The sequence below is a fragment of the Protopterus annectens genome, chromosome 6.part1 (assembly GCF_019279795.1).
Source record: "Protopterus annectens isolate FY-2018-M chromosome 6.part1, PAN1.0, whole genome shotgun sequence".
Classification (NCBI taxonomy): domain Eukaryota; kingdom Metazoa; phylum Chordata; order Ceratodontiformes; family Protopteridae; genus Protopterus; species Protopterus annectens.
The window spans coordinates 506,256,661-506,268,810 of NC_056738.1; the positions used below are offsets into that span (position 1 = coordinate 506,256,661).

Below are 12,150 nucleotides of genomic sequence, written 5' to 3' on the forward strand. Positions count from 1 at the left end.
TTTTTATGTTGAATGTAGGATGTTGAGGGGCAGGTTATTTTTTTTTCTTGCATTTGATTTTCACAAATGTTACACTTGAATGAAGTGACATTTAGTTGAATGTCAGTTGAATGGTATGACAGTGCAGTAGTCTTAGCTTTTGGAGTTGTGTTTGGGTAAGGTTTGGATTAGGTGTGCTTTTAGAGTTTTGAAGTGTGTTTCTTTTTCTTTTATGTGTAGTCTGTTGTAAGAATTAAGATGGATAATTCTATGTATTTTTGTGTATGAAGAGTCTTAAGTGGATGAAATTTCAGCTCATCACTTTAAATTTGCATCTGCCATTGTGGTTTCTGTTAGCAATCTAGCTTTGAAAAGATGCAAGTGGTATTTTTTTCTCTGCAGCTGTACAGCCTTGGAGTTTACAGTATTTATGTAAGAGGATGTGGGGGTTAAAGGGGCATGCACCAAAACAAAACATTATTTCATTTATTTTATTTGACATTTGTTTGGGATGGTCCGACTGGGTCAAAAAGAACCCGTTTTCAGTGGAGGCCCGGGGAGAAAAGTTCCCAAAAACAGACTCTGATGTACAAAACTTTATAAATAGAGCATCACAATTAGATACATAAATGTTGTTGTTGTGTCTTTCGGCTTTTCCTAGTTAGGGGTCGCCACAGTGGAACTCCAGTCCGCTATTGATTGGCAGTAGATTTTTACGTGCCGTTTTGCCAGCTCTGACGCACAACCTTCAACGAAGGTAAGCCCATTCACGCATGTCTCCACGCAGAAAACGCTCTAGCTGAGAATCGAACCGGACAGCGTCTTACTGTGAGGCGACAACGCTACCGTAGCACCACCACCGCAGTAATTAGATACATAAATGTACAGACATAAAAATATAAATGTACAGACTTTATAGGTAGCAATACATAAGGAAGTGTGCAAACAGTAGACACTGTCTTTTAATTTTTCATTTGGTTGGAGCTTTGACCATTTATGTTTCTTTTAATCTAGTTGAAGTTCAACCTGTTTGAACCTGGGAATGTGGTAAACCCATACTTTTATACTGTGTGCATTGTTTAGTAAATGTATATCTTAATTAAATGATTTTTGACTTTTACTCCCATTGATCATTTGGACTCTTGAGTTGCTTTTGATTAGTTAATTTCTGAGGGCAGTCATGACGATCCTCATCTTTTCTATAAAATGGAAATTGTTTCACTATTTATGATGTGCTGTTGTCTTTAACATTTCCCTGTAAAATAGGAAACCAAAATGATTTCTGAGTAATCATGGTAATAATGTGCAGATCTAGCATCAGTAAGCCTTCAGGGTTGGTCCTTTGGTTGGGTTCATCCTTTTTATTAGTCAGGACTATACTTCCTAAGGGACAGATGTTTTACCTGTGATGATGTGCACCATGATGAAATGCATTAACTACATAAGCACACCTTTCTATTGATTTCCAAGATCCTATTTTTTGCTTTGCTGTTTTCAGTAACATCCCTGTGTTTACACACCCACACCCTTTAGATTTAGTGGCTATGTTACCTGTGCAGCCATGAAATTTCAATCAAAATGTACTCTAGCTTGACCCAGCTTTGTGACATAGAAGGGTAAAGCCCTGACTTTTATCCAGCTCTAAGATCATTTAGAAGCACGGGCAGTATAAGAGCCATGAGGGAAGTTTTGAATGATGTATGCCAATTTGGGTACCTTGAGGAGATAAACTGTTAGTCCAGGGGTTGTTTCACTAGATACAAACAGAGACTTGCAGGTAAAATGGCCATAACCAGAAGTATGAGTTTGTCCTGCCAAGTTGGTGATAGCAACCTTTATCAGTTTGTGAATGAGAGGCCTCACAAGCATGAGGAGAGGCTTTGCAGGCTTCAGCAGTAATATGAATGCCACATCAGTAACCAAGGGGAAGCATGTGGTCATAACCAGAATAAACTCTGATGACTACCCAAATTATTGCCTTCATCCTCTGTTCTTACCCTGTGGAGGAGGAATAAGCTGATTTTTTGTGGAGATCTAGTGGTCAACAGGCAGTAGTGGGATAAAAGTGGTGTAAAAATGTGTCTTGTCTCATCTTTTTCAGTATAGTATAAGAAGTCTCCTCCCATGGATGATGAGCAGAAAGTTTCTCCACCCAGGGCTAGGTTTTGATTGGTGTCTCATCACAGGAACTGCAGATTGAAGGAGTTGATCAAGAGTGCCCCTCAAATTGATTCCACTTGAAAATTAACTTGTCCTCACAGATGCTGATCTGTCTATTTACGACTTGAATCAGTGATGATCTCTGCTGCAGAGAGCAAGAGAAAAATGCTATCTCAGAAGCCTGGAAGCATTCTAAGTCTCTCACAGTGCCTGCTCTTGATGGTAAGTTCTCTTATCGTTAGACTAAGTTTTAACCCCAATATCCTCTGGCTCAATACTACATGGTCCTTGTGGGCCAGCTTTACTTCCTTAAACCTACTTTTTTGCCTCCTTGCTGCTGGACAAGAAGTCAAAAGCTGTTTACAAATGAGGCATAAGTGTTTACTCTTCCATCCCATTGATGCGTAGGGCTTTCCATTATGTGCATCACCCATCCAAATTGAAGTAATTCATTTAGTAAGGAATACTGGGTAAGCTGAAGGTCTCTCATAATACCTACTCAAGGACAACCTTTTTCAACTGACTGATATACAGCTGACAGGACTGTTGACTGCACTTTTGTATTTCCAGATCAAAAAAATGATGCAGGCAGTTTCTCAATATTTTTGTTATTTATAGAGGCTTTCCTTCCCAAACAAAGGTTTGTCAGCATTAGTATTTTAAAATATAATAAAATGTTTAATGTTCTAATTCCAGTTTATGGAAGTAGATTTTGGCATAACAAAATAAAGTATTCTCCTAATGGAGACTGGGTAGCTGTTTTGTGCATTCTTTTCATTGCTGAAAAATTTTACTGATAATAAATCAAGAGGGCCTGGGTTGGGCTTACATACATTATTTCTAAGGCCAGTCACAGACCTTGGTTTATATCTCATTACTGTTTCTGGGTGGAAAAAGCTTTGTCAAATGGGCTACTTAATCTATCCTGCACTGTGAACCAAAGATCCTGTGTTTTTTTTTACTGTTGTGTTGAGTAACTGCTACAATTGTTTCTTACTGATAAGTACCAATCCATTATCACGACATCATGAGTAGGGCATCAAACAACACCTCATACTATTATTTTGTAATGGTTTCAGAAATATTTTTTACCATTTGGATGGAAAAAGACCATTAATTTAAGTCTGTACTTTCAATACAAGGCCTTTGTGTAAGGTATGCATTCATTTTCATTTTTTGGCTTATGTTCTTGTTTAGGTACACCGCTGTTGGTCCGAAGAAGCAGTGACCCAGCCTTAGCTCCTCCTCTTGAATTCTACCATTCTGAGAGCCAACTGAAACCTTCAGCCATGGTATGTATGTCTGCAGTTTAGGTTAAGAATTTGGTTTACAGGAGTTAAACATACTTGGTATGTACCCGAGATGCTTTCATCCAGTCTGTAGCAAAGATGTCGCATCTTATGCTGATTATTTGATATGTAAAAATGCATACTTGTTTAACCTTTTTCAGTTTTTTTGCAAATGCTTTGAATTGTACCTTAAGTTCTAAGGTTGCATGTCTGTCCACAGCATATTACTACTTCAGGACTATAACATTTTACGATGGTTCAAGTAATGCATATCAGAAGGATGTTTCATTTGTTGTTTAGCTTTGTTCTGACATTTCTGCAACCAGATTGCTGGAATCACAATCAAAATGTATGATGTTCATCGTGTTTCACAGTTGCAGTCATGACTGTAGGGTTCTCCCCTGCCAGCAGGCAGTCCTCGGTCGGCCAGAATCCCAAAGTCTGGGTCCGGCGTCGGCTGTTCAGCCATGCTCCCTGACGTCAGAGCGCCAGGAGTACAAAGCTGACAGCCGACGCCATGTTCTCCAGTCTTTCTTGCCGTGCGGTGATAGCAGTTCGCAAGTGCCGGTCAGCTGACCTCCTGACAATTTTTTCTAATCAAACTTCAGTCCGAAGACTTTCTTCTCCTACTCAAAGCTAAGTACCCCGTTGGGGAAACTTTTTTCTTGCTCCAGTCCAATGTCAGTAAAAGTTAATAATTGTATTTCATTTGGGAAGCAAATACCTCATAAGGATTTTCATTCTTACTGTATTCCTTGCTTAGGCCCTGACCACGACGTAGCTAGTTGTCGGTTTTGTGCTAGATTCAATCAACGTACTATTAAATGAAGGTACGATTTTGCTTTTTATTACTTCGGTAGGCGTTTTAATTACAAAATGTCGTCTGATACGGTTCCGGCTACTGGAGTTCACAAACGACGCAAGGACAAAGACAGGCCTCCGAGGTCCAAATCAGACGATATCGCACAAGCAGAGCCAGCTTCAGGTTCGGCCGTCATCAGTGAGGTGCTTTTGCAGCCCCTGTCGTCGGCCATTTCGGAACCGATAGCCGAAATGGACTCCCACGAGGAGCCAACTAGGCCTTTGAATATTTCAGTTGGACCTTCGGACAATGCTCCTTCGGATGGGTCTGGAGCCGCTGTGCAGGTACCGGCTTCCGAAGGGGTTTTCAGGCCTACTCAGCTTCTTATAAAGGCAAAGCCAAAGACAAAGGCAAAGACTCCTTCCAAATCAAAGACTGCAACCCAGGCCTCTTCTGATCCGGCTCCCAAGTCTCAGAAACAGTTACTTAAAATGGCGGAGGACTTACTTACTATGATTAGGGGTTCACATCCCCCTCCAGATAAAAGGCCAAGGCAGGAAGTTTATTATGACTCCTCTGATCAGTCTTCTGTTTCTTCTTCTGATGAGGAATATTCTTTCCCTCCTTATGAGGATTCTGATGCTGAGGAATCCATTCCTTCAGCTTCTCCCCCTGAGGATTTCTCTTTTGGGGAAACTTTGCATGAAATGAGGGAACATTTCCACTGGGAAGGACAGGAGTACTCTGAATCTAAGAAAAGGCTAAGGGATTTTCTTCTTCTTCCCCAACATAGGCCCCTGGCTATTCCTCCTATTTTGGATATTGTGGATGATGCTTTTTTTGGAGGCTAACTTAACTCCTGACTCTTTTCCTCCAGCTCCTGTTAAGCCAGACAGATACTATAGGGTTCCTGATTCCCACCAGTTTTTATTCAAGAACCCTACTGCTGACCCTGAAACCATTTCTCAGGGTCCTAAGGGTGTTAAGGCCGCTTCTGCTAAAAACCCCATTCCCACTGAGAAGGATTCCAGATCTTTAGAAAGATGGGGCAAAAAAGTGTACACTTCTGCTACTTTATCTATTAGGGCTTTAAACTGTCAGTTTCATATGCTGAAATACCAGCAATTTCTCCTGTCTGTTTTAAAGCAAAAGCTAACTTCCATTTCCGCCTGTGCAGATGTTAAGGAACTACATGACTTATTGCATGCCACTGAACAAGTTGGGAAACATGGTTTACACTGTGGATTTGATGCCTTGGAGGCTTCTTGTAGGGATGCTGCCTCTGGCACAGTAATTAGAAGATGTTCTTCGTCTTCCATTGCTGCAGTCCTGACTATTGGGTATAGTCAGTTTCAATATTCAGAGAGTAGTATGACGTTGGGTCATGGCGCTCTTAGACTGACGCCAGCGTCGCCAGAGGTACTCGCGCATGACCCACGCCATATCCTCAGTCTTTTTGCAGCATGGTCGTGCAGGTTGGCGTTCTGAGATATTTCCAAAAACAGAGACGAAACAAACAACAGAGTTAGTACCCGTTGAGAACATTTTGGTTTTCTTGCCTCAGTATTTAGGATGTCAGAAAAAGTGAATAACTGTATTTAAACAGATACGATGGATAGGGATCATCATATGTGTATAATTTTGTTTAGGGCCTGACACGGCGTTGTTGGTTGCCTCTTGTGCTAGATTTAACAAACGCACTATTAAGAGGAGGCTAGATTGTGCTAGGTTAGTGTTTGGGAAAACTGCTTCATCAAGAGCATAAGAGATAAACGCCTGCTTGAGCCTAAGGAGTTGATAGAGCAAAGCAGTCGAGATAGTTCGTTGATGAACCGCAGTCGACGACGCCGGTTCTTGGAAGGCTCAGTGGAGCCAGAGGTTTTGCCAGGAGTTTCCATGGAGTCTCAGGCAGATACTTTCTTGTTACAGGATGTGCCCTCTCAGGAGGTAGGCCAGGCTGAGGGGCCTCTCAAGTAACTGTTCTTCCCTCTCTTCCCAAGGTAGTTAGGCCTCCTTCTGTTGCCAAAGCTTCTTTTAGAGGTAGGCCAAGTTCAGCTTCTGTGGGGCTTCTCCTATCATTCGGGGCTCTGTGCCTAAGAAACATATGCTTAAAATGGCAGAAGATTTGATTACTATGATTAGAGGTTCTATGCCCCCGCCTGATAAGAGGCCTAGAGTGGAACAGGAGTTTGATAGTTTTGAACAGTGTTCACAGGCTTCAGAGTCTTCTGTGGAAGACTTACAGGAGTATCCTACTTATTCTGATTCTGATGTGGATGATTCCACCCTTCAGCTTCTCCTCCTGAGGATTTTTCATTTTCAGAGACTCTACACTCCATGAGGGAGCACTTTAAATGGGAAGGCCAGGATTACTCTGATTCCAGGAAAAGGCTTAGGGAATTCTTGTTTTTACCCCAGCATAGGCCCTTAGCTATTCCTCCTGTGTTGAATGTGGTGGAGGATGTTTTGCAGAGGCTTCCCTGAACCCTGACTCCTTGCCTCCTGCTCCTGTTAAGCCTGATAGGTATTCATAAGTATTTGTTTAAGAGTCCTACGGCGGACCCAGAAACTGTTTCTCAGGGGCCTAAAGGTGTTAAAGCTTCTGTGGTTAAAAATCCTGTACCCTCTGATAAAGAGGCAAGGGCTTTGGATAGGTGGGGTAAGAAAGTGTATACTTCTTCCACTAGCCTAATGAGGGCGTTGAATTGTCAGTTTCACATGCTAAAATATCAAAATTATCTCCTTTCACAATTGAAATCTAAGGTGGATGCTTGAAGGTATTGAGTGTAAAGAATTGCTGGATTTGGTTCATGTGTCTGAACAAGTGGGTAAGCATTCTTTGCAGTGTGGTTTTGATGCTGTTCAGGTGGCTGCTACTAGTTCTGTTCTACATGCCTGGTTGAAGGATCAGAATTTAGCTGAGCATGTTAAGACAAGGATTTTGGATGCTCCTTTACAGTCTGATGTGTTGTTTGGACCGCCTGTGGAAGCAGTTTTAAAGAAAATGGAGGACATTCCCAGTCTAGGGGTAGGTCTAGAGGCCTAGATCAGGAGTTCACCTGCTCAGACCAGCTGCCAGTGGATTCTCGTCTGGCAGCTCCTTTGGGAGGAAGACTGTCTCTTTTCAAAGAAAATTGGGATTTAATCACTCAAGACAGATGGGTGCTGGATATCATTCATCACGGTTACAGTTTTTATTTCCACACAATGCCCCTTTCAAAGGCATGCCAGGCGTTCCTCCTCCACAAAGAAAAGAGGCTCACAAGCAAGTTTCTCAGTTACTCCAGATAGGGGCCATTCAGCCAGTCCCTGTATCAGAAAGGGCTTAGGATTTTATTCTCTGTTCCTAGTACCAAAGAAGGGGAACACGTGGAGACCAATTTTGGATTTATCTATCCTCAACACTTATCTGGACATTCCCAAGTTCAAGATGTTGACGTTACAACAACTTTTACCTCTGCTGGGCAAAGATCACTGGATGGTAACTTTAGATCTCAAGGAAGCTTACCTTCATGTGCCTATAAGGCTAGGTTGCAGAAAGTCTGCGGTTTTCAACTGGAGATTTTCATTATCAGTTCTCTGCATTGCCCTTTGGCTTATCTAAGAGTATTCACAAAGGTTCTGGCTCCAGTGATAGCTTACTTCAGGCTTCAAGGAATTCAAATCTATCCTTACTTGGACGACTGCCTGATTCTGGCTCAAGAAAAGGAAGACCTTCTACAGCATCTGGATTATGTCATAGCAGTGCTAAGATGCCTAGGGTATTCTGAAATAAAGTCCAGTCTAGTACCCTCTCAAGACATGTGCTTTCTGGGTGTGAGACTGAATACAGCAGCCCAGATGGCCTTTTAACCCCGGACAAACAAAAGAGTCTGTCACTTTACTTCCATCAACTATCTCATCAGTCCGTGCTGACTGCAAGGACAGTCCTTCAAGCATTAGGGTTCATGGCATCTTGTATTCTGGTGCTTCCCAATGCCAAACTGCATATGAGGAAGCTGCAATGGTATCTCAAAATGTATGGACACAGCACTGCCAGGATTTGGACACTGTCATTCAAATAATACCTTGCCTTCAAAAGGAATTCTTGTGGTGGGCTCAGGAATGTCACCTAAACAAGGGACTCTCTGTGACCGCCAGAGGCGTAGTCAGATTTTAACGACAGATGCCTCGGACATTGCTTGGGAGCTCATCTAAATGGAAAGTGGATACAAGACAAGTGGCCTGCCAGACTACAGCATCTACATATCAACATGAAGGAGATGTTAGCAGTCCAGTTTGCATTGATGGCTTTCAAGGAGTTACTTCTTCCAGGGCAGGTGTTGATTCTAACAGACAACACAACTGTCATGTGGTACATCAACAAGCAAGGGGGAACACATTCTTATCCTCTATGCAGGCAAGCAATGATTTTATGGGAGACTTTAAGCCTGCAACTAACTCTTCAGGCAAGGTTTCTGCCAGGAGCACAGAACTCCCTAGCAGATGTGTTAAGCAGACAAATTATGGATCCCCGTGGAAACTGGATCTTCATGTATTTCAGAAATTGACAGTGTCATGGGGAACTCCAGACATAGATCTGTTCGCTTCTCCACTAAACCACCAGCTGCCAAAGTATTGCACAAAGGGGTTTCATCACACAGCTTGGAAAGTGGATGCTCTGTCTTTCAGTTGGAAAACCTTCATGTCTATGCCTTTCCACCTCTGCCTCTTCTTCCAAAGGTATTATTAAAGGTCAGACAAGACAGGCCAAGGATGATTTTGATAGCTCCAGATTGGCCTCGCAACACTGGTATCCACTACTACGAGTCTGGTAAAGAAGCCTCCATGGCCTTTACCTCTGATTCCTCATCTGTTATCTCAGAAGGATGGTCATCTGCTCAATGTCAAGCTTCACTCTCTTCATCTAACAGCCTGGCATATTCTCTCTTGAAGCACAGCAGGTCTCAACTTCCTCAACAAGTTTTAAATGTGATTATGGAAGCTAGAAGACCGAGTACAAGGAAGGTGTACGAGAAAAATGGAAGAGATTTTTATTTTGGAGTACAGCAAAGAATTTGAAGATTTCTGAGCCTAATTTGAGTGTGGCGCACAATATCTTACTGAGTTATTGGACAAAGGTTTGTCCTTCTCTTCCATTAAGATTCATGCTGCAGCCATTTCAGCTCACTATGATTGTGACCCACCTTTGTTTTTCGCATCCTTTGTTCAAGCAGTTTCTTAGAGGGGCAAAGAATATAAGACCCCCGTAGAGCTCCTACTCCTGCTTGGGATCTCAATTTTGTGTTGGAAAAACTTACTCTACAACCTTTTGAGCCTGCGGCTACTGCTGAATTGAAATACTTGTCATGGAAGACTGCTTTTCTGTTGGCTATTACTTCTGCAAGAAGGGTGTCTGAGTTGCAGGCCCTTATGGCAGTAGGGCCCTTTTGATTTTCCATAAGGATAGGGTATCATTACGTACTAATCCTTCCTTTATGCCTAAGGTGGTTTCTAGTGTGGCTTTAAACCAAACTATTCATTTGCCTACTTTTTATGCAGACCCCCAAAATAAAGGGGAAAAGATTTTGCACACTTTAGATGTACACAGGCAATTGAAATATTATTTAAGCAGGACTAAGGATTTTAGGCAGTCTCAGCAGTTGTTTGTTTCTTTTGCTTTGAGTTCACAGGGCAAGCCTGTGTCAAAACAAACTATTTCCAGGTGGATTGGCTTTTGCATTGCATTTTGTTATTCCCATCATGGCAAGGAGATTCCAGCTGGGATTAGGCCTCATTCCACTAGGGCTACTGCCACTTCAACAGCATTTCTAAGGGGGGTGGCAACTAAGGATATTTTGGAAGCAGCTACTTGGAGTTCAGTGCATACTTTCTCTAAGCATTATCATCTTCCTATCTACTCTAAGTCTAGGGCTGGTTTTGCCACAGCTGTTTTGCAAGGCATGTTATCAGCTCCTACTTCCTTATAATTTGCCAGCCTCCCTTACCTCTGCTTTGGGATTCTACCCAATAGTCAGGACTGCAGCAATGGAAGACCAAGAACATAGTACAGTTTTGTACCTACCATAAATGTAGATGTTCGAGGATTCCATTGCTGCAGTCCTCCCTCCTTCCCTCTGTGTTAGGGGGTGGTTGTGTAGGTGAGTTTACATGCTTATATTTTTGTATATATTGTTGTATATATTGTACATGTTTTTTGGTGCAGGTTTTTTGGGACTTGTCTTTTTGGGTCTTCTGACATCTGGGGCAAGAAAAGACTGAGGATATGACGTCGGTCATGCGCATTAGTACCCTGACGTACTGACGTCAGTCTAAGCCGCCATGACCGACGTCAGCCTTATACTCTGGTATTCGGGCCGACTGGACGCGGACTATACCCAATAGTCAGGACTGCAGCAATGGAATCCTCGAACATCTACATTTATGGTAGGTACAAAACTGTACTGCATGCATGGTTAAAGGAACAAAATTTGCCAGATCAGGTAAAGGCTAAATTATTGGATGCTCCTGTTCAGCATAATGTTTTATTTGGATCTAAAGCTGAAGAGGTGATTAAAAAGATGGAGGACAAGGCAAAATCCATGCAAACGGTTAAAGATTTCTTACAAGTACAGCCACCCAGATTTAGCAGGAATTGGCCTACAAAAAATTGGTCCTTTCCCAATTCAGACAGGCCTCAGAGGGGTAGATATAGACGCCCCCGAGGTAGATCTCAAACGCAAGCCTCTTATAGACCAAGACAGTGGACTGCTTCCACCCCTATGGGAGGAGAAGACAAGGTCGCAAGCTCATAGAAAACAGACTCAATGACTCCCTCTGTTGGGCTGCAGGAACTTCCTGCCTGGAAGCCCCTCTCGAAGGAAAACTTTCTCTTTTTCACCTAAATTGGACTCATATAACCCAAGACAAGTGGGTTCTGGATGTGGTTTCAAGAGGTTACAAATTCCATTTTCATACCCCACCAAGGCCAAGCGGATGGCCAGATCTTCCAAAACATCAATGGTCAGAGGCATTAAACCAGGTGGAAGCTCTCTTGGCTATGAAAGCCATAGAACTAGTTCCACTTTCAGAGATGGGACAAGGTTTTTACTCAAGGCTTTTTCTAGTCCCCAGGAAGCAAAATTCATGGAGACCCATTCTGGATCTGTCAGTCTTGAACACTTTTCTAGAGATACCAAAATTCAAGATGCTTACTCTACAGCAGCTACTGCCAATGCTGACCAAAAATGCATGGATGGTAACTTTGGATTTAAAAGAAGCATATTTACACATTCCCATCAGACAGGAACGCAGAAAATACCTCAGGTTCAAGGCAGGATCGAGGCGCTACCAATTCTCTGCGATGCCCTTTGGATTGTCTACTGCGCCCAGGGTCTTCATCAAGTGCCTGGCTCCAGTATTAGCTTATTACAGACTCAAGGGAATTCAAATTTACCCTTATCTGGATGACTGTCTTATTCAGGCAGACAGCAAGGATGTCTTACTCCAGCATCTACAGTTTGTTTCAGAATCTTCTCAAGTTCCTGGGATTCACTGTAAACATAAAAAAGTAAAATTTGACACCCTCACAGCAGATAATTTTTCTGGGCGCTTCTCTAAACACAACAACCCAGATGGCATTTCTGACATACGAAAAACAATTACAGCTGGCTTCAACTTTCAAAATCTTGGCAACTTCAGCTCAGCTATCTGCAAGGAGATTCCTGCAGGCTCTGTGTTACATGGCCTCCTGCATCCTTCTCGTACCATATGCAAGACTACATATGAGGAAAATACAGTGGTACCTAAAAAGTGTATGGTCTCAGCATTGCCACAGTCTAGACATACTGATTTCCGTCCTGCCTTGTCTTCAAAAGGAATTCCTTTGGTGGTCCAAGGCATGTACTCTAAGTAGAGGAAAACCCTTCTGTCTGCCTCCTG

General features: G+C 42.5%; 1 protein-coding gene across 1 annotated transcript in view; it reads left to right on the forward strand.

Moving 5' to 3' along the window:
* The window catches only part of PARD3B (par-3 family cell polarity regulator beta), a 5,075,916-nt gene that overhangs the window by 1,538,827 nt on the left and 3,524,939 nt on the right, over positions 1 to 12,150 (forward strand). The window contains exon 4 of the mRNA XM_044075955.1: positions 3,337 to 3,431. Within this exon, the coding sequence (XP_043931890.1) occupies positions 3,337 to 3,431 (95 nt within the window). The remainder of the gene's footprint in view (positions 1 to 3,336; positions 3,432 to 12,150) is intronic.